The sequence below is a fragment of the Grampus griseus genome (genome assembly GCF_964374135.1).
Source record: "Grampus griseus genome assembly, chromosome: X".
Lineage (NCBI taxonomy): Eukaryota > Metazoa > Chordata > Mammalia > Artiodactyla > Delphinidae > Grampus > Grampus griseus.
This window is the reverse complement of record NC_138999.1, coordinates 13,601,052-13,628,345: the sequence shown is the minus strand read 5'-3', so window position 1 is coordinate 13,628,345 and position 27,294 is coordinate 13,601,052. Positions and strand designations below refer to the sequence as shown.

General features: G+C 41.9%; 1 protein-coding gene across 3 annotated transcripts in view; it reads right to left on the bottom strand.

Moving 5' to 3' along the window:
• The window catches only part of TXLNG (taxilin gamma), a 52,401-nt gene extending 27,625 nt beyond the window's left edge, over positions 1 to 24,776 (bottom strand). For 2 of the 3 annotated variants that reach the window (XM_082681655.1, XM_082681654.1), the window contains exon 1: positions 24,640 to 24,751. In XM_082681655.1, the coding sequence (XP_082537781.1) occupies positions 24,640 to 24,741 (102 nt within the window). In that variant the 5' untranslated portion in view covers positions 24,742 to 24,751. Of the gene's footprint in view, positions 1 to 24,639 lie in introns of all 3 variants that reach the window. The other variant, XR_014298528.1, reaches the window with a different exon arrangement.
• Positions 24,777 to 27,294: the final 2,518 nt, after the last annotated feature.

Here is a 27,294-nt window from a genome sequence, read left to right as displayed (position 1 = left end):
AACAGCTACCCCTGCCCTAACAAATACAGACAGCAGGCATGGGACAGACAGCTTCATTCTAGTATTTTATTCTCCATCAGTACTTTAAACTTCTCCTCTCTTCTATCATAATGTTAACCCATTTACTTATGGGGTGGTATGTGTTTTTCCCCTGGTTGACACTACTTGGTCATATGATGGGGCACAAACTTAAATTCTGTGTATTTCCTCTCTGCGTGAAAGAGGGCCTCTTCCTTTTTTGAATAACATAACTGATGGGGAGGTGGCTAATACCTTTCTCTTATTACAAGTGGACAAAAGCTACTCTACAAAGTTAATAGGAAAAGAGAGATTTATTTTTTCAAGTTACAATAGTATCCAGCTGAAGAAATGACGATAATTTAAAGTATCAAAGTAGCAGAGGATGGAGAGGTTAAGGGAACTAAATCCGCATCTTTTATAGTCCAACGTTGATAAATCAAGTACTGTGCTTCTGCAAGAACAAACTGGTGCAGCCACTTTTAAAACCTTTTGCAATATGGCTACCTTCCAATCCAGTTAATTCTACCCCTAGGATTTTACCCTAGTATGTACAGATGTGCAGCCAAAGGCCAAGAACGTTTAAAACCACACTATTTGTAATTGCCCCCGAATGAAATCAACCCAAATTTCTATCAACAGAAGAATGGATGCATTGTGGTGTGTTCATACCATCCAGCAGTGAGAACGAAGTACTGCTACATGCAGCAACAGGGATGAGTCTCATAGAATTTTGTGAGGAAGGTGCCAGAAGAAAACATACTACAGGAAACCATTTACATATAAAGTTCAGAAACAAGCAAAACTAATCAATGGTGCCAGAAATCAAGATTGTGTTCACCGCTGGGGGTGGGGCCTTCTGGGGTGCTCGGTAATAGTCTGTTTCTTGATCTAGGTGGGGTAACGTAGATGTTCACTTTGTGAAAATTCATTAAGCCTAAACCTTTATGATTTGGATACTTTTCTGAATGTATGTTTTACTTCAGTAAGGTTTATTTTAAAAGTTGCAATTTATATATTATTCCAGCATTATGAAGAACCAAAACAGAAATATTTTCCTCTGGGGAGAGAGATTAGAGATGCATTCTTTTCTGATACTACTTTTTAAAAAATGTGCCTGTTACACTTTTTCTTAAAAAAATTAATGCATTAAGGAGAAATGCGTTTTTTAGAGTTATGGTTTGATGCTACACTCAAATTCTTTCCAAAAAATTCTCTTCCATACGTAATGCAGTCCATAAAGCAGTATTTCTCAAATGTAATCCAGAGATATTAGGTCTACAAAAAATTACCAAGGATTTAGGAAATGTCTTTTGTTAAATTTCATTACTGCAGAAACTTCTTAAAGTCCTTGATAGGCCCAAATAACATACAGAAGTATTAATATCAAGCCAAATGCAAAGTGATCTTTTTTTTTTTTTTGGCTGTGCCATGCGGCTTACAGAATCTTAGTTCCCTGACCAGGGACTGAACCTGGGCCCTCGGCAGTGAAAGTGCAGAGTCCTAACCACTGGACCACCAGGGAATTCCTGCCAAGTGATCATTTTAATGCTACATTATACACAGAACTACTAGTCCCACCTCTATTTTATACCAAATATTAAACTGTCATATACTCGTTGGGCAGATGGATAATGTTAACAGAGATCCTTTATGCAAAAGCAATACTGAGAAGAAGAAAAAAAAAAAACCAACCTAGGGCTTCCCTGGTGGCGCAGTGGTTCAGAGTCCGCCTGCCGATGCAGGGGACACGGGTTCGTGTCCCGGTCCGGGAGGATCCCACATGCCGCGGAGCGGCTGGGCCAGTGAGCCACGGCCGCTGAGCCTGCGCATCCGGAGCCTGTGCTCCGCAGCGGGAGAGGCCACAACAGTGAGAGGCCTGCGTACCGCAAAAAAAAAAAACCCCAACCCAGTGCTATTAATACCATCTTCCCCAACTTTTTAAAAATTAATTAATTAATTTTTATTTTTGACTGCGTTGGGTCTTTGCTGCTGTGTGTGGGCATTCTCTAGTTGTGGTGAGCAGGGGCTACTCTTCGTTGCGGTGTGTGAGCTTCTCATTGCGGTGGCTTCTCTTGTTGCGGAGCACAGGCTCTAGGCGCGTGGGCTTCAGTAGTTGTGGCTCGTGGGCTCTAGAGCGCAGGCTCGGTAGTTGTGGCACACGGGCTTAGGTGCTCTGCGGCATGTGGAATCTTCCCGGACCAGGGCTCGAACCCGTGTCCCCTGCATTGGCAGACGGATTCTTAACCACTGCACCACCAGGGAAGTCCCCCCAATTTTTAAAAAATAATTTTTAAACCGATTCCCTGAAAACCATTAGCCCAATATTAAGAATAGGGCTACAAAACCACAATGCTGGCTTTAAACACTGATGAAAGTCTGTTAAAAGAAAATTAAAATGGAAGATTGCTTATCTCTAAGACAGAATTTCTCAGAAGCATAATGATAATAAAACTCACAAAATACCAGAAAACATGGTGTCAAGCAATATCAAAAATATAATGAGCAAGCAATTTGTTGGAAGAAGCAGGAACATAAATAATTTTCACCAAGAAAACCCAAGGCCTCTCCTAAGATCAATTTTATTGAGAAGCCTACCTGAGGATTGGAATTGGTTATTTCTAGTTTCCCAGTTCAATTAGTGATTTTTCATAACACCTTTATTGAGATATAATTCACATACCATCCAATTCACTAGTTTTTAGTGTATTCACAAAGTTGTGCAACGATCACCACAATCTATTTTAGAATACTTTGGTCACCTCAAAATGAAACTCAGTACCCTTTTCAGCTATAAACCCCTAATCCGCCGAAAACTCCCAGCCCTAGGCAATTAATGTGCTTTCTGTCTCTATAGATGTGGTTATCCTGAACATTTCATATAAATGGAATCATACAATATGTGACCTTTTGTGTCTAGCTTCTTTCACACAGCATAATGATTTCAAGGTTCCTCCACATGGTAGCATGTATCAGTACTTAATTTCTTTTTATTACCAAATAATATTCCACTGTATGGACAGACCATATTTTGTTTATCCATTCATCAGTAGATGGACATTTAGATTATTTTCAATTTTGGCTATTATGATTATTTTCAACTTTGGCTATTATAAATAATTTTGCTATGAACATAAATGTACAAATCTTCGTGGGGACATCTGTTTACATTTCTCCAGGGTATATACCTAGGAGTGGAACTGCTGGGTCATATGGTCACTTTCTGTATAACCCTTTGAGAACCCGCCACACTTTTTCTAATCGATTGCACCATTTTACATTCTCACCAGCAGTGGGTGAGGGTTCCAATTTCTCCACATCTTCATCAACACTTGTTATTGTCTGTCCTTTTCATTATAGCCATCATAGTTGGTGTGAAGGTATCTAACTTAATGACCAGTGATGCTGAGAACATTTTCATGTGCTTATTGACCATTTGTATACTTCCTCTGGAGAGATGTTTATCCAGATCCTTTGCCCATTTTTACATTTGGGTTATTTGTTATTTTATTATTGAGTTGTAAGAGTTCTTTATAGACACTGGATACAAGTCCTTTATCAGAGGTATGATTTGCAAATATTTTCTCTTAAGACTGTCCTTCATTCTCTCAATTTTGGAGAAAACTCACAGTATATTTATTCACCTATTTCAAAATGCCATAGGTGATTTAACTGCAAGTTATGCTGGCTTTCAGATTAAAGGCATATAGGTCAATTACAACTACCAGAGACAGAAAAAAGACAGGTTAGAAAGGCCAAAATGTTCACCTAACTCAAAATAATAGCTGGTGGCAGGCTTCCCTGGTGGCACAGGGGTTAAGAATCCGCCTGCCAACACAGGGGACACGGGTTCGAGCCCTGGTCCAGGAAGATCCCACATGCCGTGGAGCAACGAAGCCCATGCGCCACAACTACTGAGCCTGCGCTCTAGAGCCTGTGAGCCACAACTACTGAACCTGTGTACCACAACTACTGAAGCCTGCGTGCCTAAAGCCCGTGCTCCGCAACAAGAGAAGCCACCACAACGAGAAGCCCGCGCACCGCAATGAAGAGTAGCCCCCGCTCACCGCAGTAGAGAAAGCCCGCGCGCAGCAATGAAGACCCAATGCAGCCAAAAATAAATAAGTTTAAAAATAGCCAGTGGCACTGAGCATAAATAAGGATGTTAAATTAATCTGTATAGCGCACAACCATCATATCTAACGTTATCCTTCTAATTTTATTTCATCATTATCTTTAGCTAACACTACTTCTTTTTTGTCTTTCCAGACACTCCTTTCACCTTGAAATTCCTGCCATACATATTACATTATCACTTACTTTGTATGTACATCCTCCTAGATAGCGACAGCTTATGCATAAAAGGTGCTCAAGTGCCAAATGAGTGGAAAACACGAGGGGCCAAAATGGCTGCTTAAAACAAGCCATGGGAAGTATCTATAGAGAAAAACACCACTATTATTATTTTATCATTAGAAGCAGGACAGTATTACATTTCCCTTCTCTCCTGTACAGTTAAGTTTGATTTATTCTTCACATTTGCTAATGAAAGACTTACTCTGGCTCTACAAAATCTTTTTGTTTATGAATAAGCCCAGTTAGAGCTGGGCTTGTTTCCAACCCTAGTCTACAAATACTCTTGATATAGTAGGCCCCAATTTTCCCCACTTGAGGTTCCGCACTGGACCATTTGATATGAAACAAATTCTTAGGGCCAATAACTTTATTTAAATTGTAAATGATTTCTCAGCCTTCAACTCCTTAAGCAGAGAATTCTCTATCACATGGCCAATACAACTTCCTACTCTGCCCTCTTTGACACCCATTCTGGATGCCTTTGCTTGGTACACTCTCTTGGATAAACAACAGCAACAACAGCTAGCACTTATACAGCAAATACTACAGCCAGGCACTACTGTAAGCACCTTCCTATACTCACTAATTTAATCCTCACAATAATGTCAAGAGACAGTTACCATTATTATCTCTATTTTACATGTGAGCAAACGGTGGCGTGGTAAAGTTAAGTACCTAGCTGAAGGTCACAGACAGTAAATTGCCCAGCAAAGATCTGAACCCTGGCCAACTAATTTCCGAGTCCACGCTCTTAACCACAACGATGTACTGCTTCATGAGTCACCTTTGTCTACTGTACAAACACCCTTGTCCTGACCGAGCCGTCTTACAGAAGTCTATTTGATAACGGGGAGAGATGCTCCCAAAGTATTATATATAAAAAGAAATTACAAAATAGTATGCACCATGTATTATGTATATATACACAGACACACAAAGTATTGGGAGGAAATACATCTAGAAACAGATGAATTTGGGAATTCCCTGGAGGCTCAGTGGTTAGGACTCTGTGCTCTCACTGCCTGGGTTCAATCCATGGTCGGGGAACCAAGATCCTACAAGCCACGCGGCCCAAAAAAAAAAAAAAAAACAGTTCAAAAACTTTCACTTATGCTCCTTCAAATATTGTTGAAGCTAAAGAACCACCTTTCTTTGGCTTATTTTGTTTAAAAGAGCTTAAATGTTTTTAGTGATGGTTGTTCTTTTACTAAGACTGGTCTAAAGGAAAAAACAAAAAAGCCAACAACCACATTCACTCTCAAATTATTTCAACTACCATCTGCTTAAACCAGCTTGAATGCCTTTGACCAGTGCCAGACACGTGCTGAGCGCAGACACTCCCTGTGGAGAGCTGGGCGGCCACAGGAGGGGCAGGGGGGGAAAGGCTGTGTACACAGATGCATTTCCCCATCCCCGCCAGAGGTCCTGAGCTCGCCTCTAGTTCCCAAAGAGTCTCGAGAAACTTATCAAGTAGGTAAAGGTAAACCTTCAGAACCTACAAGCCCCATTACCCCATTTAACCTTCTCCGCGCGACTGAGAGGTGGGTCTTAGGAAAATGAGACTCAGTGACATGAAGTAACTTGCCCAAGATCATATTCAAGTCAGTAAAATGGGCCAGTAAAACTCAAAACCAGGTCTGTCAAATTCAAGAGCCTATGTTCTCTCCATTACACCACTCCTTTCCCTTCACACATCAGCCTTGGAAAATGAAAGTTCAAAGTCAAACAAAGAAATCGGAGACATTAAATGTCTAAAAATACATACCATGCTAGATATACCAGCACGAATTTAGGAAAACATTGGGAAAGAGCTGGTGAGTTTTTAGCAGTAATTAACTCTGGGGTTTAGGGAAGCGAGACAACACTAATTTGGGAGTAGAGACATCTTTAAATAATTTTAAGTGATTATATTTAAGACATTGAAGGTTTTTTTTAAAAAAAAACTTTTTGTGTCTTAGGATTAAACTAAATTATCTCTAAAAATCCTTTCAACCCTATGTTTCTAATAATTTCCTCTAAGAGTCATCAACGACGAAGCAGGAATGTGAAGACACAGAGCGCACGCCTGCCTGGCCTCAGACACCAGGCGCTTCCCACTCTCAGCATGGCCACGACCAGCCTTATTTGGTTTTGAAAATATGAACCTCTTTTGTAAATGTTTCCAGTATTTTGAGGGGCTTTTACATTTCCAAATACAAATTTTACAAACAAACCTACCCATAAAACTTACATTTTCATATGCTTTTTTATTTGTTATTTTTTTAAATAAGTGGTTGGAGTTGGTAGGTTCATGTGCTTTTTAAATTAGAAAAGTGGCAGAAGATCTAAATAGATATTTCTCCAAAGACCCAAAAGGCACATGAAAAGATACTCAACATTGCTAATTATTAGAGGAACGCAAATCAAAACTACAGTGAGGTTATTACCTCACACCAGTCAGAATGGCCATCATCAAAAAGTCTACAAAACAATAAATGCTGGAGAGGGTGTGGAGAAAAGGGAACCCTCTTGCACTGTTAGCGGGAATTTAAGTTGGTACAGCCACTGTGGAGAACAGTATGGAGGTTGCTTAAAAAACTAAAAATAGAACTACCATATGACCCAGCAATCCCCCTATACCCTGAGAAAACCATAATTTGAAAAGATACACGCACCCCAATGTTCACTGCAGCACTATTTACAATAGCCAAGACATGGAAGCAACCTAAATGTCCACTGACAGATGAATGGATAAAGATGTGATACACACACACACACACACACACACAATGATATACTACTCAGCCATAAAAAAAAGAAGGAAATAATGCCATTTGCAGCAACACAGATGGACCTAGAGATTATCATATTAAGTGAAGTCAGAGAAACACAAATATATGGTATCACTTATATGTAGAATCTAAAAAGACGATACAAATGAACTTATTTACAAAATAGAAACAGACTAACAGACATAGAAAACAAACTTATGGTTACCAAAGGGGAAAGAGGAGGGAGAGGGATAAATTAGGAATTTGGGAGTAACATATACACCCCACTATATATAAAATAGAAATAAGGACCTACTGTATAGCACAGGGAACTACACTCAGTATTTTGTAATAACCTACATAGGGAAAGAATCTGAAAAAGAAAATATATTTGTATAACAATCACTTTTTTTTTTTTTTTTTTTGGCTGCGTTGAGTCTTTGTTGCTGCGTGCGGGCTTTCTCTAGTTGTGGCAAGCGGGGGCTACTCTTCACTGCGGTGCGCAGGCTTCTCATTGCAGTGGCTTCTCTTTTGTTGTGGAGCACGGGCTCTAGGTGCGCGGGCTTCAGTAGTTGTGGCACCTGGGCTCAGCAGTTGCGGGACACAGGCTCTAGAGCGCAGGCTCAGTAGTTGTGGCACACAGGATTAGTTGCACCGCGGCATGTGGGATCTTCCCGGACCAGAGATCGAACCTGTGTCCCCTGCACTGGCAGGTAGATTCTCAACCACTGTGCCACCAGGGAAGTCCCTAAAAAATTTTAAAATGGCGTCATTTCAAACTGGTAAAGGAAATAAACGATTTGAGATATCTCCCAAGTCATATGGGAGGAAAAAGTGATAACCCATCACACCCCTCCAGATATATCAAGATTGAAACGTGAAAAATGAAAACCACAAAGAACTAGAAGTTCAAAGTGAAACTTTGGGGCTTCCCTGGTGGCACAGTGGTTGAGAATCCGCCTGCCGATGCAGGGGACACGGGTTCGTGCCCCAGTCCGGGAAGATCCCACATGCCGCGGAGCGGCTAGGCCCGTGAGTCATGGCCGCTGAGCCTGCGCGTCCGGAGCCTGTGCTCCGCAACGGGAGAGGCCACAACAGTGAGAGGCCCGCGTACTGCAAAAAAAAAAACAAACAAAAAAGCAGTATTATATTTTTTCACTATTCCACCACACCCCAGCCTCAGAGTCTGAAGAGTTGCAGGAGTTTCTTTCGAGTCATTTCAGGTCATCTTCTCCCTTCACCCTGCTCAACAGACCTCTGGGTCTGTCCCCACAAATCTTTACACTACACCTTCTCCTATAGTAGGAACACGATCTACTAAGCATGAATTTTTGTAGCCGTTCTGATATATCTCCTTCTTAAAACAATTATGAAAACTAAAATATCTCATTTAAACTTGGCCTCAATCTATAACTACGGCTAGGACATCTACCAAATCATTTTACCAGTTGAAAAAAAAATAGGTTCAATCATGGACAGTTAACTCTTCCCAAGTAGAATCAGACAGTCAACAGCTAAGCCTATACATAGAACACACAAAAGAGGGTTAACATACTGTATATAAGGCTAAGTTCTGACTGAAGGGAGAAAGGAAAAAAACCTAACATTTACTAATTGCTATGTGGTAGACACTTAAAATACTTTATTTAGTTGAGCCTTACAATTCTATGACAGTGAGAATATTACTTCATTATACAGATAAACTAGGGAACAAAGTAGGAAGTGAGTGAGGAAAAAAAAGCCATGATTTGAGACCTACATGTACTGAGCCTGGTATGAAAGTAGTGTTTCTATGTCCTAAAGAATCACATCTGAAGTTAAGAAACGTGAAAACTACCCAAATGTCCATTGATGGATGAATTGATAAATAAAATATGGTAAAGGCATACCTGGTTTTATTGTGCTTCACAAATATTGCGTTTTTTACAAATTGAAGGTTTGTGGCAACTCTGCATGGTCAGATGACGATTAGGACTTTTTAGCAATAACGTATTATTTAATTAAGGTATGTACATTGCTTTTTTAGATATAACACTACTGCACACTTAATAGACTACACTATAGTGTAAACAACTTTATATGCACTAAAAAACCAAAAAATTCGTCTGACTCACTTTATTATGTTATTTGCTTTACTGTGGTGGTCTGGAACTGAACCTGCAATATCTCCAAGGTGCACCTGTATATACGTACATTAGGATATTATTCAACCTTAAAAAGGAAGAAAATTCTTTTTTTTTTTTTTTTTTTTGCGGTACACGGGCCTCTCACTGTTGTGGCCTCTCCCACTGCGGAGCACAGGCTCTGGATGCGCAGGCCCATCGGCCATGGCTCACGGGCCCAGCCGCTCCGCGACATGTGGGATCTTCCCGGACCGGGGCACGAACCCGGGTCCCCTGCATCGGCAGGCGGACTCCCAACCACTGCGCCACCAGGGAAGCCCAGGAAGAAAATTCTGACACATGCTACAACATGGATGAACCCTGAAGAAGACATTATGTTATGTGAAAAAAGTCAGACACAAAAGAACATAGTATGATTCCCCTTATATGAAATACCTGGAGTAGCCAAATTCATAGAGAAAGAAAACAGAATGGTGGTTGCTTGCCACGGGCAGGGCAGGGGGAATGGAGTACAGAGGTTCAGTTTGGGAAGATTAAAAGGTTCTGGAGATGCATGGTGGTGTAGCTTGCACAACACTGTTAACCTCTTAATGCCAATGAACTGTACGCCTAAAAATGGTTAAAATGGTAAATTTTATGTTATATATATTTTACCCCCACCCCCCCCAAAAAAATCATGATGAATCACAATTTCAAATATTCAAGTCTTTAGCAAATAAAATCTAACTTTATACTGGTCATCAGGAGTTAGTGTAAAAATATTCCAGTTGCTAGAATTACTGAATTGCTCCATTAGCAAGATAAAGCAGTTGAGTCAGTAATAAATGGTATGCCACATTCCTCAGAACAAGTCTTAGGCAAAGGCCCATGAAAAATAAGCCTATTCTCTTCTGACAGAATACAGAATAATCTTGGGAAAGATGAAACAAGAAAGAGCAGTCCCCACTTCTGATAAAACCAGAGGGCAGGGCTTCCCTGGTGGCGCAGTGGTTAAGAATCCGCCTGCCAATGCAGGGGACACGGGTTCGAGCCCTGGTCCGGGAAGACCCCACAGGCCCCGGAGCAACTAAGCCCGTGCACCACAACTACTGAGCCTGCACTCCAGAGTCCGCAAGCCACAACTCCTGAGCCCACGTACTACAACTACTGAGCCCGCGTGTCACAAATACTGAAGCCCACACGCCTAGAGCCTGTGCTCTGCATGCAAGAAGAGAAGCCACTGCAATGAGAAGCCCGCGTGCTGCAACCAAGCGTGACCCCGGCTCACGACAACTAGAGGAAGCCCGCGCACAGCAACGAAGACCCAATGCAGCCAAATAAATAAATAGATAGATAAACAAAATTTATTACAAAAAAAACCAACCAAACACAGGAGAGCAGCTAACAGCAGCCAGGTGGTGACCAGGACATTTTAAAGCTTCAGAATCCTGGAAGGCTCAGGAATTCTGAGCTACCTCTGAAGACAGAGGAAGAAATTGGTTATCAGGTGGGCAAATAGCAGTGTCTGCCACAGTTTAAAACAAAATGAAGGAAGAGCAGTATAAGCGTATTCTGAGATACAGAGGCAAACAGATGAAACTGCTAAGGATGTAAAATGGTGGTTTCTGGGAAGTGGGAATTGGGATGGGGACAAGCAGTTCGGGGTTTTGCTCTTCTGAAAGCCTTGCGTCATTTGACCTTTAAAATTAGGTATATACATCACTTAGATTTTTTTTTTTTAAGCTGCTTTTGAAATGGGTATGGGGGAAAAGGCATGCAAGCACTGTAGATGGGAATATAAAGTTGTACAAACTTTCCGAATGGCAGCTGGGTAATATGTTTCTAAAATATGGGAAACATTATTAGATATAACCCACATTAACAAAAGCTCCCTGGGGTAATCAATAATTTTTAGGTATGCAAAAAGACCCTGAAACCAAAAAGTTTGAGAACTGCTGCCCGGCTGCAGTAGAGGAGGAACAGAGAAAGACGAGAGGCCAGCTCAGTGAAAGCATGGTCTGAGAGGGCTCCCAAACCAAGCAGATCCATCTCTAGGGAACACACCCTGGGACCGGGTGGGAGGACAGAGAGAAGAGTGTCCTTTCCTTCCTGTTCAACCACACCTAACAAATCAGCCTCTTTCCCTTTTGGTTAAGTCACTACAGTACCAATCACTATAATCCACATGGGTGGTGAGGGAGAATTGGTATAAGCCATTTTCCCTTGGCCTTTCTTTGTTGCTCTGGTTCATTCAAAAGCCTCTCCAACAGTAGTTGATATACTTCCTTGCTGAATCCTCAGAACTGTCTTAAAGGCAGGTATGATGAACAACAGCCTCAGTGATCAGGTAATCTTTTTTTTTTTTTTTTTGCGGTACGTGGGCCTCTCACTGCTGTGGCCTCTCCCATTGTGGAGCACAGGCTCCAGACGCGCAGGCTCAGCAGCCACAGCTCACAGGCCCAGCCACTCCGCGGCACCTGGGATCCTCCAGGACCAGGGCACGAACCCGCATCCCCTGCATCGGCAGGCGGACTCCCAACCACCGCGCCACCAGGGACGCCCCAGGTAATCTTAAGTAATGTGTCCAGTCACGGACCTAGGACCTAGAAAGCAGAGACTGAATTCTCTTCTTTCTCTATAATATTCCAAAGAGTATGTTCTTCCAAAGTATGTTAAAAATAAACAAGTGTGGTGATGGCCACACAATCTGAATATACTAAACACCATCGAATTCTACCCTTTAAGTGGATGAATTGTATGGCATATGAATTATACCTCAATAAAACTGTTAAACAAAAAATGAATGAACACGAGCAATGACAGAGTTCTGAGGAGGGACACAAATTGGAGGCAAGGTAAGTTTAGGAATCATCCCAACTTTTTGTTTTGTTTTTCGCTGCACAGCTTGTGGGATCTTAGTTCCCCAACCAGGGATTGAACACAGGGCCCTGGCAGCAAGAGTGCCGAGTCCTAACCACTGGACCACAAGGGAAGTCCCAAGGAGTTGTCCCAGCTTCTAACTTTAGGCAGCAAAAGGCTCCAGAGTGATGTGTCACAGCATGTAGAGGACAAGGGAGCACACAGAGGCATTAATTAGGCAAATGAGAAGAAAAGAGGGGCAAACCAGTGCTGAAGTTAGGGCAAAGGCAACTGATTTCTCCCACTGGTGAAGAAGACAAGAAGGAGCCAACAGAAGCAAGAAGAACTACAGTCCTGCAGCCTGTGGAACAAAAACCACATTCACAGAAAGACAAGATGAAAAGGCAGAGGGCTACGCACCAGATGAAGGAACAACATAAAACCCCAGAAAAACAACTACATGAAGTGGAGATAGGCAACCTTCTAGAAAAAGAATTCAGAATAATGATAGGGAAGATGACCCAGAACCTTGGGAAAAAATGGAGGCAAAGATCGAGAAGATGCAAGAAATGTTTAACAAAGACCTAGAGGAATTAAAGAACAAACAAACAGAGATGAACAATACAATAACTGAAATGAAAACTACACTAGAAGGAATCAATAGCAGAATAACTGAGGCAGAACAGATAAGTGACCTGGAAGACGGAATGGTGGAATTCACTGCTGCAGAACAGAATAAAGAAAAAAGAATGAAAAGAAATGAAGACAGCCTAAGAGACCTCTGGGACAACATTAAATGCAACAACATGCACATCATAGAGGTTCCAGAAGGAGGAGAGAGAGAAAGGACCCGAGAGAAAATATTTGAAGAGATTATCTCAAAAACTTCCCTAACATGGGAAAGGAAATAGCCACCCAAGTCCAGGAAGCGCAGAGTCCCATACAGGATAAACCGAAGGAGAAACACGCCGAGACACATAGTAATCAAATTGGCAAAAATTAAAGACAAAGAAAAATTATTGAAAGCAGCAAGGGAAAAACGACAAATAACACAAAAGGAAACTCTCATTAGGTTAACAGCTGATTTCTCAGCAGAAACTCTACAAGCCAGAAGGGAGTGGCATAATATACTTAAAGTGATGAAAGGGAAGAACCTACAGCCCAGATTACTCTACTTGGCAAGGATCTCATTCAGATTCGATGGAGAAATAAAAAGCTTTAAAGACAAGCAAAAGCTAAGAGAATTCAGCACCACCAAACCAGCCCCACAACAAATGCTAAAGGAACTTCTCTAAGTGTGAAACACAAGAGAAGGAAAGGACCTACAAAAACAAACCCAAAACAATTAAGAAAATGGTCATAGGAACATACATATCGATAATTACCTTAAACGTGAATGGATAAAATGCTCCAACCAAAACACACAGGCTTGCTGAATGGATACAAAGACAAGACCCATATATATGCTGTCTACAAGAGACCCACTTCAGACCTAGGGACACATACAGACTAAAAGTGAGGGAATGGAAAAAGATATTCCATGCAAGTGGAAATCAAAAGAAAGCTGGAGTAGCAATACTCATATCAGATAAAATAGACTTTAACATAAAGAATGTTACAAGAGACAAGGAAGGACACTACATAACGATCAAGGGATCAATCCAAGAAAAAGATATAACAATTATAAATATATATGCACCCAACATAGGAGCACCTCAATACATAAGGCAACTGCTAACAGCTATAAAAGAGAAAATCGACAGTAACACAGTAATAGTGGGAGACTTTAATACCTCACTTACACCAATGGACAGATCATCCAGACAGAAAATTAATATGGAAACAGAAGCTTTAAATGAAACAACAGCCCACATGGATTTAATTGATATTTATAAGACATTCCATCCAAAAACAGCAGATTACACTTTCTTCTCGAGTGCGCACAGAACATTCTCCAGGATAGATCACACCTTGGGTCACAAATCAAGCCTCAGTAAATTTAAGAAAACTGAAATCATATCAAGCATCTTTTCTGACCACCACGCTATGAGATTAGAAATGAATTTACAGGGAAAAAAACGTAAAAAACACAAACACATGGAGACTAAATAATACATTAATAATTAACCAAGAGATCACTGAAGAAATCAAACAGGAAATCAAAAAATACCTAGAGACAAATGACAATGAAAACACAACAATCCAAAACCTGTGGGATGCAGCAAAAGCAGTTCTAAGAGGGAAGTTTATAGCTATACAAGGCTACCTCAAGAAACAAGAAAAATCTCAAATAAACAATCTAACCTTACACCTAAAAGAACTAGAGAAACAACAAACAAAACCTAAAGTTAGCAGAAGGAAAGAAATCATAAAGATCAGAGCAGAAATAAATGAAATAGAAACAAAGAAAACAATAGCAAAGATCAATAAAACTAAAAGCTGGTTCTTTGAGAAGATAAACAAAATTGATAAACCATTAGCCAGACGCATCAAGAAGAAGAGGGAGAGGACTCAAATCAATAAAATTAGAAATGAAAAAGGAGAAGCGACAACAGACACCACAGAAATACAAAGCATCCTAAGAAACTACTACAAGCAACTCTATGCCAATAAAATGGACAACCTGGAAGAAATGGACCAATTTTTAGAAAGGTATAACCTTCGAAGACCGAACCAGGAAGAAATAGAAAATATGAACAAACCAATCACAAGTAATGAAATTGAAACTGTGATTAAAAATCTTCCAACAAACAAAAGTCCAGGACCAGATGGATTCACAGGTGAATTCTATCAAAATTTAGAAAAGAGCTAACACCCATCTTTCTCAAACTCTTCTAAAAAATTGCAGAGGAAGGAACACTCCCAAACTCATTCTATAAGGCCACCATCATCCTGATATCAAAACCAGACAAACATACCACAAAAAAAGAAAATTACAGACCAATATCACTGATGAATAAAGATGCAAAAATCCTCAACAAAATACTAGCAAACAGAATCCAACAACACACTAAAAGGATCATATACCATGATCAAGTGGGATTTATCCCAGGGATGCAAGGATTCTTCAATATGCGCAAATCAATCAATGTTATACACCATATTAACAAATTGAAGAAGAAAAACCATATGATCATCTCAATAAATGCACAAAAAGCTTTTGACAAAATTCAACACCCATTTATGATAAAAACTCTCCAGAGGGCTTCCCCGGTGGCGCAGTGGTTGAGAGTCTGCCTGCCGATGCAGGGGACACGGGTTCGTGCCCCGGTCCGGGAGGACCCCACATGCCGCTGAGCAGCTGGGCCCGTGAGCCTGCGCGTCCGGAGCCTGTGCTCCGCGATGGGAGGGGCCGCGGCAGTGAGAGACCCACGTACCGCAAAAAAAAAAAAAAAAAACCTCTCCAGAAAATGGGCATAGAGGGAAACTGCCTCAACATAATAAAGGCCATATACGACAAACCCACAGCAAACATCATTCTCAATGGTGAAAAACTGAAAGCATTTCCTCTAAGACCAGGAACAAGACAAGGATGTCCACTCTCTCCACTACTATTCAACATAGTTTTGGAAGTCCTAGCCATGGCAATCAGAGAAGAAGAAGAAATAAAAGGAATACAAATTGGAAAAGAAGAAGTAAAACTGTCACTGTTTGCAGATGACATGTTACTATACATAGAGAACCCTGAAGTTGCCACCAGAAAACTAGAGCTAATCAATGAATCTGGTAAAGTTGCAGGATATAAAATTAATGCACAGAAATCTCTTGCATTCCTATACACTAATGATGAAAAATCTGAAAGAGAAATTAAGGAAACATTCTCATTTACCACTGCAACAAAAAGAATAAAATACCTAGGAATAAACCTACCTAGGGAGACAAAAGACCTGTATGCAGAAAACTATAACACACTGATGAAAGTAATTATAGATGATACCAACAGATGGAGAGACATACCATGTTCTTGGACTGGAAGAATCAATACTGTGAAAATGACTATACTACCCAAAGCAATCTACAGAATCAATGCAATCTCTATCAAATTACCAATGGAATTTTTTACGGAACTAGAACAAAAAATCTTAAAATTTGTATGGAGACACAAGAGACCCCAAATAGCCAAAGCAGTCTTGAGGGGAAAAAAACAGAGCTGGAGGAATCAGACTCCCTGACTTCAGACTATACTACAAAGCTACAGTAAGCAAGACAATATGGTACTGGCACAAAGAGAGAAACATAGATCAATGGAACAAGATAGAAAGCCCAGAGATAAACCCATGCACCTATCGTCAACTAATCTATGACAAAGGAGGCAAGGATATACAATGGAGAAAAGATAGTCTCTTCAATAAGTGGTGCTGGGAAAACTGGACAGCTACATGTAAAAGAATGAAATTAGAACACTCCCTAACACCATACATAAAAATAAACTCAAAATGGATTAGAGACCTAAATGTAAGACCGGACACTATAAAACTCTTAGAAGAAACATAGGAAAAACACTCTTTGACATAAATCACAGCAAGATCATTTTTGATCTACCTCCTAGAGTAATGGAAATAAAAACAAAAATAAACAAATGGGACCTAATGAAACTTCAAAGCTTTTGCACAGCAAAGGAAACCATAAACAAGACGAAAAGACAACTCTCAGAATGGGAGAAAATATTCAGAAACGATGCGACAAATGATTAATCTCCAAAATATATAAACAGCTCATGCAGCTCAATATTAAAAAAACAAACAACCCAATCCAAAAATGGGCAGAAGACCTAAATAGACATTTCTCCAAAGAAGACATACAGATGGCCAAGAAGCACATGAAAAGTTGCTCAACATCATTAATTATAAGAGAAATGCAAATCAAAACTACAATGAGGTATCACCTCACACCAGTTAGAATGGGCATCATCAGAAAATCTACAAACAACAAATGCTGGAGAGGGTGTGGAGAAAAGGGAACCCTCTTGCACTGCTGGTGGGAATGTAAACTGATACAGCCACTATGGAGAACAGTATGCAGGTTCCTTAAAAAACTAAAAATAGAATTACCATATGATCCAGCAATCCCACTACTGGGCATATACCCAGAGAACGCCATAATTCAAAAAGACACATGCACCCCAATGTTCACTGCAGCACTATTTACGATAGCCAGGTCATGGAAGCAACCCAAATGCCCATCGACAGACGAATGGATAAAGATGTGGTACATATATACAATGGAATATAAGCCATAAAAAGGAATGAAATTGGGTCATTTGTTGAGACGTGAATGGATCTAGAGACTGTCATACAGAGTGACGTAAGTCAGAAAAAGAAAACAAATATTGCATATTAAAGCATCTATGTGGAACCTAGAAAAATGGTACAGATGAACCAGTTTGCAGGGCGGAAATTGAGACACAGATGTAGAGAACAAACCTATGGACACCAAGGGGGGAAAGCAGCGTAGGGGTGGGGGGGGCGTGGGGGTGGGGGTGGGATGAATTGGGCCATTGGGATTGACATGTATACACTGATGTGTATAAAATGGATGACTAATAAGAACCTGCTGTATAAAAAAATAAAATTAAATTTAAAAATTTTTTTTAAAAAGGAGCCAACAGGTCTGGAAAAGGCCCTGTCAGAATGCAGCTTCTCTGGCTGCACGCTCTCTCCAGCAGGGGTTTGTGCTACTATCTCTAGTGGTTGGTGCTAACATCTATCTTAGACTGTGCACATCGTTTGCCTTTTAATCCAAGGATAATGGCACTCGATTTCACATTTAACTTCTATAGCCATTTCTTTTATTAAAAGGAAGGGTGCTGGACTCCATAATTTGCAAAATCACTTCAAGCTCTAAAACTGTAGTTCAGTGATGAGCAGCAATCTGAGAGATACCTGTATTAGCCTGAACACCTATCTAGGTGGCAAAAGGATCAGAAAATAAGATGTTAATTCCCAAAGCTACTGAAATGTGCTTGGGCCTGATCTACTTTGCAGAAGGGCAGGGGCCAGGCCACACATTTAGCATCTTCAAGCCACAGACTCCTGAGATGTAAAATGGTCCTCTAATTTTTACAGGTTACGTAAACGCAACACCCCGGTTCCAAATTTATGAAGTCATCCTTCGCCAGCTCCACATGGACCAATCATGATGCACCTTTGAAACATCAAACCTTCTCTTTTTCTTGTCCTACTTAACCCAACCACTTCAGCTGTTTGTTAACACTGTGCTATGCAGACTCTGAGAGGTTAAAAAAAGGGTCTCTCTCTAAACCCTCTACCTTTTAATTCATCCAAACTACACTTGGAGGTGCCTTTGCAGGGAGTCAAAAGCACACTTCCTAAAACAAATATCTTAAGGTCAACCTGGGGCCTAAAGCAATGAAACAAAAGCTATAAGGCTCAAAATTCCCTGGGTTCCTGGATTACAATAGCTTTCCTATACCCCCAATGACCTAACCCCACCCTTTGTAACTTGATTTCATTCAGCAAAAACCATTACTCATTTTACCTATCACCAAGTTTTACTCACATTCAACGAAGAGCACATTTTTATTTACCATCCTCAAGAAATGTGTTTAGAGAGCACAAGAGACATGGAATATGGCTAATGGCTTTGGAGCCCAGAGACCCCGGCCTTTGAATATACCACTTACTACCTCGTGTGTTGCCATAGGGAGGTCAACCTCTCAGTTTCCTGATCTGTAAACTAGAGATGCACAGTACCTACCTCCTAGAGTAGTAAGATAAGCTGTAATGAATATATATTGCTACCATGCAGAACTGTTTATAATATGTGAATAAGGATGCATTTGCAAATTATGCATTCTCACTTTTAAATATGATCCACATGTCAATCTAAAACATCCTTGGGACTTCCCTGGTGGTCCAGTGGGTAATACTCCACACTCCCAATGCTGGGGGCCTGGGTTCGATCCCTGGTTGGGGAACTAGATCCCGCATGCATGCCGCAATTTAGAGTCCACATGCCACAAGTAAGACCTAGCGCAGCATAAATAAATAAGTTTAAAAAATGAAACATCCTTAACGAAACGTGCTTCTAAGCTACTGGCACATCTTCCTCAACAAACCATTCTACTTTGACCTGAATAGGGAAAGAAGAAAAATGAACAAGTGGTAGTTTAGCAATATTACTCGTGGCAGACTACAGAGTAGGAAGTGGGGGTAATGGGGGTCGTCCTGGGGACATTTTGGAAATGTAACACAGAATGCAAACCAGCACCCTGAGCAATAAATGTTAATAAAATTATGTTGCCAGCACAACAGGACAACAATGGTCATTTTATATATCTTTTCCTTCAAGTAATAAAATTTAAGTAGTTGTAAGTCCCAAGAGCATTTCAACTAGGAAATAAATTGAATCATAAAAACATACTCAAGGTTCAAACCCTTAAAGGGTCACCTAACCTATTTTATCCTCTTCTAGAAATGCCCCACTTGGGAAAATTTTAAACATAGCTAATTCTCAATGTTGATGAATACTATATGAAACTTGTATACCACTTTACACACTTTAAATACTGTCACATCCATTACATTAACTAAAAGTTACTGATAATCGTGTTAGAACCAAACAAAAAGTAATTGGGAAGAAGGGGGGTGGGGGGGGAAGAGGCAAAGGGATTTCTTTGGGATATTAGGTTAAAAAAGTGGAAACTGTAATCGTGTTAGAACCAAACAAAAAGTAATTGGGAAGAAGGGGGTGGGGGGAAGAGGCAAAGGGATTTCTTTGGGATATTAGGTTAGAAAAGCGCAAACTGTCCATGCAGTAGGGTACATCAGTTGCGTTATCAATTACACGATTATATACCAGCTCTAGGCCAACTTCACCAACTCTGAGCTGTGTTATTTAATTTGAGCAAGATTTGCTGTTGTTGTTTTGACTGAGCTTCAGATGCCTTATCTACATATCTAGGGATACCACCTATTCTGCAGAGGTAAGGAAGATATCAGAATGCAAGCACATTTTAAGTGCTGAGCACAATGCAGGAAACAGTGAGAACTCGAATTCCTTTCCTTTGAAGTACAACTCTCTGCAAAGTGTAAAACCTGAACAGCATATCTACTGAAAGGAAAACTATTATAGTGACTCCTTCTGTGAAGAATCCCACACAAAGGGAAATCACATGTGACCTGTTTTATGGAATCTGGATTTGGTATATACACTCCTAAATAAAACTTCTCTAGTCAAGACCGATATAAATGACACAAAATAACATATACAACACCTTCCAGTAATGTAATAAATAACTGTGGCATATTACGATCTATGAATGTGGTATTGCTAGAGGGACGTGCTGTATCTGGTCCGCTCTCATGACTGCTTTGCCCGTTTGGTTCTCCATGAAAATAAAACTTACCAAAGTTTGCTGATAGAATTAGATGACGATGTCGTAAAGAGAAGGTCACTTTGATTCTTATTACTTAATCTCTGTGCTAGAAGAGTGGAAATTCATCATCAAGTCCGCAAATGGGGAGAAAAACAAGACAACGAAATGGTTTCTTCCTACCCCATACTCTCGCCCCACCCTGATCTGATTTCTCCTCATTAAGTCTATCACTGAGAGATTCTGGGAAGAGTGAAGGACACAAAGGTTGGAAGATAGATTTACAGAATAACACCCTAAAAGCAAGAGAAACGGATCTTTCATATATGCTAGCCTCCCCACCAAGTAAAATTCTACATGCCCGGCACTGGGCTGAACGTGTCACATCAACTTTTTTTTTTTTTAATTTTATTTTTACTTATGTATTTTCGGCTGTGTTGGGTCTTCGTTGCGGTGTACAGGCTTCTCATTGCGGTGGCTTCTCTTGCGGAGCACGGGCTCTAGGCACGTGGGCTCAGTAGTTGTGGCGCACAGGCTTAGTTGCTCCGGGGCATGTGGGATCTTCCCGTGTCCCCTGCATTGGCAGGCGGGTTCTTAACCACTGCGCCACCAGGGAAGCCCTCAACTCTCATACTTCACAACAGTCCTATGCGGTAGGGATTAGCATCATCGCCACTTTACAGATGATGCAATTGAGGCTTAGAAAGATTGCGAAACCTGCCCAAGGTTGCACAGCTAATAGGTGGCAAGAGCCACGGACGGGTCTTGACTCCAAATCCATACTATTTGCCCACTACCACGCTACTTATTACTGTAGTGTAGATGAAAGGGTACTTTCCACACTCGGCTTCACCCCTTGGGCAAATCACTTGACCTTGCTGAGCAATTTGTCATCTATAAATGAGGACAATGACAGTTGCCCAGCCTTCTCCACAACACCTGAGTGATGCTGAAAGACTTAATGTATGTGCAAAAATATGCTATAAAAACTATAAGGCAACATGTAAATGTAACATTTCATTAATTTGAGCATAGATTCCATATATCTTTATCCTTCCTATCTGACCTGAAAATAAGTTTTTAAGAGTAGTTAAATAATTTTTAACACTCCCAAGCAAAAATCTAGGGGGAAAAAAATCAACCTTAGACATTCTGGAAAAGGCAAAACTATAGAGACAGTAAAAAGATCAGTGGTGGCCAGTGGTTTGGGGGAAGAGAGGAAGGGATGGAGGTTCTTAGGGCAGTGAAACTGTTCTGTATGATATCATAATGGTGGACACATGTCATTATACATTTGTTAAAACTCTTAGAATATAAATAAACAGCACCAAGAAGGAACCCTAATGTAAACTATGGACTTCAGTTAATAAGAATGTATTAATATTGGCTCACCAATTGTAACAAATGTACCACAATACTGCAAGATATAAATAATAGGGGAAAGGGGTGTGGTGTGAGGGGATAAATGGGAACTCTGCAATTTATGTTAAATTTTTTGGTAAACCTAAAACTGCTCAAAAAATAGTCTATTCGTTTTTTGAAAACTCAACCTTATAAAACAAATTCTAGTAAAAATACAAACAAACAAACAAAAAAAACCCCCACAAATTCTACACAAGGATTTAGGAAGTACTATGAAGGAGCCTGGTGTTCTAAAAAATGCCTGGAATACTTGACAAAGTAATATCCCATCTTTTTAGACCAGTGCTGTCCAACAGAACTTTATGCAATGTGCAATGATGGAAATATTCTAGATCTGCTCTAACACAGTAGCCGCTAGTCACATTGGCTACTGAACACTTGCAATGTGGCTAGTATACTGAGGAAGGGAATTTTTAATTTTACTTAATTTTAATTAACACTTAAATAGCCACAGGTGCCTAGCGGATATCACATCAGACAGCAGTTTTAGACAATTCAAGAGACTCTTAGAAATGTACTGTAATGTTAAAAGAAAAAAGTCACCTTAAGAGACCATCCAAATAGCAGTAGTTATGAAACAATGCCACAATTACCTGAGGTCAAGAGTGACTAGATGGTTAAGACAAACAGGAAGCAACAAAGCCCATCTCCAATTGTTTCTCACTTTTAAGTCCCATAATGTAACCCAAAAGTGACAAAACGGTCACTGTTCCTTTAATTCCTTCAATATTTTCAAAACAACTCTATTAGTTAAACACCATTTCTGCTTCCTGAAAAATAGGGCTGAGGTCAAGTTAGAATTACGAATATATTTTCAAGCTAGTGGCTCAGAGGAAATAAAAAACGAGGGGTCCGAAGAAAATAACTTAAAAAGTGACTTCTGCAAACACAAGATATTCACCCAATTTTTTAAAACGAAAATTCAGAAACTAATATTTAGCCATGTATTTCAATTCCACGTCATAGTCAATTGTAAATCAAAAGGAAAAAAGATGCCCAGAAAAGCCTGAGCAAAGAAGAATGGTGCCTGAGTAAGTAAACAAAACTGAGACAGTACAGACACACCTGACTATTCTTATCCAGCTGTTAAACAGAGAACTGCGTCAAAGGGTCATTACCTCTTCGTCGTTTAAAATGCTAGTTGATTAAACGTCAGTTCCTAGTGCTGACTTTTTATCCTTAGGCTAGGGGCATAAAAAGGAACTCATATCCTCAACTGCACTGGCTTTTTATCGGAGTCCTCCCCTGGGGGGCCTATGAAATCAAACCCTGAGATTGAGGCTCCCCACCCTCAGGGAATAAGTGAGGTGTCCAAAGTGACAGTGTTGAATCCCTAGAGTTCCGTTCGGTCCAGCTTCTTTTTCAGTCCTTCAAGTACTGGATCTTTCTTTTAGAGTACAAAGAGAGGGAGAGAAAGACAGGTAATTGAGAAGCAGTAACACGCTCATGAAGACAGACGTGAAAACACCTGACCTTAGAAACAGGCCTCGAAAAGCTAATTCTTGACACTCTGCGCAGAGGTAAAGCGAACCTTTGTTCTTTTTTTTTCAAGTTCACGAGTCGCATTAGAAAAATATTATTTCGTAATTTCCAACAGGAGTGATCTTTAAGAGTATTCAAACGCATAATTAAGTGACATTAAACAGCCCCGAGTGATCAAGCACGACGTCCAACAACTTGAATGTTTCAATCTGTTCAAACGCAAGGAACGAGACGGGTTTCCACCTTTCCAGTCCTTTTCCCCGCACTTCTCTCTTCCTGGGCCCTGAAAGCCCTGTATCCCGTTTGTTGTGCAATTTTTTTCGAACTCCACCCACTGACTCCAGAACAAGTGGAATTCTCCCATTCTGAAGGTCGGGATTTTCCTCCAGAAAGGGAGGGAGACACTGAAAACTCCTTGACTTGAGTCAAATAAGGCAAGGGGAACAATCCAGCCCGACTCCCAGATTAAGAGAGACCAAAGGCCAAGCTGGGGGAGGCGCTCAAGTTTCCGCTCACCAAGGCGGGGGGGGGGGGGGAGAAAGAAAGAAAAGGGGCAGAAATAAAGAGCGAGAAGGGGAAGGAGGGAGGGCTGGATTGGGAAGACCGGTTATCCGCGATGCTGCTCCCAACTGTGCGGGACCCAGGTCCTCCAGCATCTTCTCCCCACGTTCAGCCAAGCCCGTGGCGCCCACAGAGCAGCCGCTGGGCCTGGGTCCCGGGGGCCGAGAGGCCCGGCTCGCCAGCCCGCGCAGTGGCGGGGAGCGCAGGGGGGCGGGGGAAGGGGGCGCAGCGCAGCCCCGGCTCCCGCGCGGTTATCTTACTGCGCAACAGCCTCGCCCGCGCCGCCCGGGCGCACCCAGCAGCGCGCCCCGCGCACCTGCCCGGCGCGAGGAGGGCGAGCCAGCGACCCCTGGAAGCCCAAACCGCGGCGCCCAGCGCTAGGAGCACTGGAAGCACGCGGAGGGCGGGGGCTGGGAGAGGGAACACCTGGCGCCCGGGGCCCCGCGGCGCCGGCCGCACGTGGCTGTCACACCTGGCGCGCCCCCGCCAAGCACCCCTTCCCCCTCCCACTCGGCTGCGCCCCCTGCCCTCACTCCCGCCCCCGCCTCAATCCCCAACCATCGCCCCCTCCCACCCCCTCCACCCCGGTTCCACTCCCCTCACCTGCTCCCACCGTCGTCACCCTGGGAGCGAAGAGGGCCGATGGTCGTCCCATGGCTAAAGGTAACCCGGGAGAGTGAAGAGGTGCACCCCGAAACAGCTAGCCCCAGCATTCCCCGGGCCCAGCAACAACGCAGGCACCCCCCAGACTGACCTTCTGCCGCGGGCTGCGTCGCCGTCCGCCCCGTCCGGCCTCAACTGCCTCCTCGGCGCCGCCGCCTCTTCCCCGCGAAGCCTCTTCTACCCGCGTCGCCATGAGGTGACGGCAGCAGCCAAACAAGCAGCCCGACAAGGGGCACGGAACCTCGCAGGGCCTCGCGCCCCACCCCTGAATCCCCCAGCCAATTGCCGCATGCAAGGCTCCCCACGTGACCGGAGGAGGTTGGCCCCTGAGGGGACGGAGCGGGTTGGGGGTGGGGAGCATCGAAGCCGGGGCTGGGCTACTGCAGGGCCGAAGGGCGAACAGAGGCCGCGCGAGCCTGCGCGAACGAGGAAAGGGACTCTGGAGCGGACTACAATCCCAGCAGGCTGCGCGGCCACGGCTCGCAGACCCGGATCAGGATTGGAGCGTAATGCGGCGTTCTGAAATGGGGGAAGAGTATCCACTGTGCTGCGCGTGCAGCCTCCTGGGATTTGTAGTTTTCTAGGGGCGATGTACCGGTACCGGAAGGTACTGCTTATCGTCCTGCGGGAAAAGTTCAGAAATAGTTCAGTGTTTGGGAGGGAGCGTGGTCGGGGACACATTGTTCTGCTTTTGTTTTGGTTGCTCTTCTTCGGAACAGAGCCCGAATGATTGGGGGATGAGGAGAAATACTTCGTGACTTTCAAGGCGGGAGAGTTGTAATGGCTTTCAGAATTTGAGGTTTCTGGCTCGACACCTGTCCCGAGTCCTGCCCCTCCACCAGAGCTCTCAGCACCGTTCAGCGGTCCCGAGCTCCTGCGGGGTGGGGGCTGCGTCATATTCACCTTGGCTGAACCGCCCGGGCTTCTAGCACAGTTCTCCTCCCTTAGTTGGCGCTTAATACACATTGAACGTACTGGCTTCCTCCGCCAGTTGTTTCGTTACTGAAATTTTTTAACAAACTCGGTTTGCTGAATCGATTTTTTTTTTTCTTGACGAGATTAGGGCGGGGATGGATTTTTTTCTCAGGCATACTCCCTATTTACATCTGATGGAACCAGATCTCCAATGACCGAGCTTCTGATAGTCACAGAGCGTCATGAAATCCTGACATGTTGCCTTAAATAACTCATTATGAAAATTTGTGTAAATCCTATGTCATTTTTTATGAGAGAATACTAAGTAGTGGTGTCAGGCGCCAAAAATTTAATAACTTACGTGAGAGTAAATTTCAATATTGGGGAAATTCCTTCTATTAATTTTAATTATTTCTGTAAATTTGGGGAAAGTACCATTATTTTATTTCACAGGCAGAACACCTCAGTCCAGCTATGAGATTTCAAAACTAGAGCAGCAGATAATGAACCCATACCTAGACACTATATAAAGCTGATGGCCTCGGCCACTATTCCTCACCTTCTTAAAGGCAAAAGTCCCAGTGAGATGCAGAAAAAATCTATCGGTAATGCTGCCTCTAACCCGCCTGGGGAATTGAGTATTAAAATGCACCATAGTTAAATTATGGTACAAGAGAACACCATGCAGCTACTAAAAATGATAAACATTTTTTAAATTGACCTAGAAAATATACATAGCACAGTGAGCTTAAAAAAAATCCATTTTCATAGAATTGCCTGTAGGTTTATAAAGAGATGTTTAGAAGGACATTAACCGAAGTGTTAAGAATGTTTTTCCCTGGGAGATGAAACTTGGGAGTATTTTTACTTCATGATTTTCTGTATTGTTTGAGTATAAGTATGCATGGAATTAAAAAAAATAGTTATCTTTATTAGGAAAACAAAAGGACTATGCAAGTGACCTCAAGTCTTAAGAGAAATGAAAAATAGTTAATTGTATTTGTCTTATTTATATACATTCTTATTTCAAAGGGATTTGGAAGGCTGTAAACATACACGATATGCCACGACATACATATGTGTGTGTAGGTATATAGATATATGTCATATCATTCGTTTATATACAAATAGAGAGGCAGAGAGAGAGAGAGAGAGAGAGAGAGAGAAATGGCAAGAAAGTGAAAGTGAAAGAAGGATCAGGAAAAAGAAGAAGAAGTCATGGGTGAGTTGATTCCATAAAACACAAGCCTTGAGGTTCTTGTCCACAAGCTGGACATGAGCCAAATTTTTATTTTGAGCTTCTTGACAGCTGGGAAAAGAGGAAAACACAATTTACAGAGTGATTCACAACATAACAAAATAAAAACAAACCGGGTGCTCAAGAGAAACGTAGCTATTACTGCTCCCGCGAGAAATATGAATTTCAGAGGTCTGCTTCTTACAACGTCTTTAATAGAGGGGATGGTGTATTTTAAAATCTGTCCACAAGTTCTTTGATGCTCCTCCCTTCAAAAGGTGGAGTCTGATTCCCCTATTCTTGCAAGTGGGCCAGGCTTAGTGATCCGTTTCTAAGGAAAACAGCTTAGCAGAAGGGAGAGAGAAAGAATAGCTTCTGGCTGGCTCTCTGGGTCTCAGATCACTCTCTTCTTCCTCAGGTCAAACTAACCTGATTTTTGATAGACCCATTCTTTGTTTAAATGCCTTCAAAGAGGTTACTGTCCAGCCTTAACCCAAGGCTCTATAAAGCACTGTACTTATCTCAGCTGGGATCCATTATTGGGGTTATGTTTTAAGTCTTCAAGAGCTAACATTTCTTTTTTTTTTTTCCCCC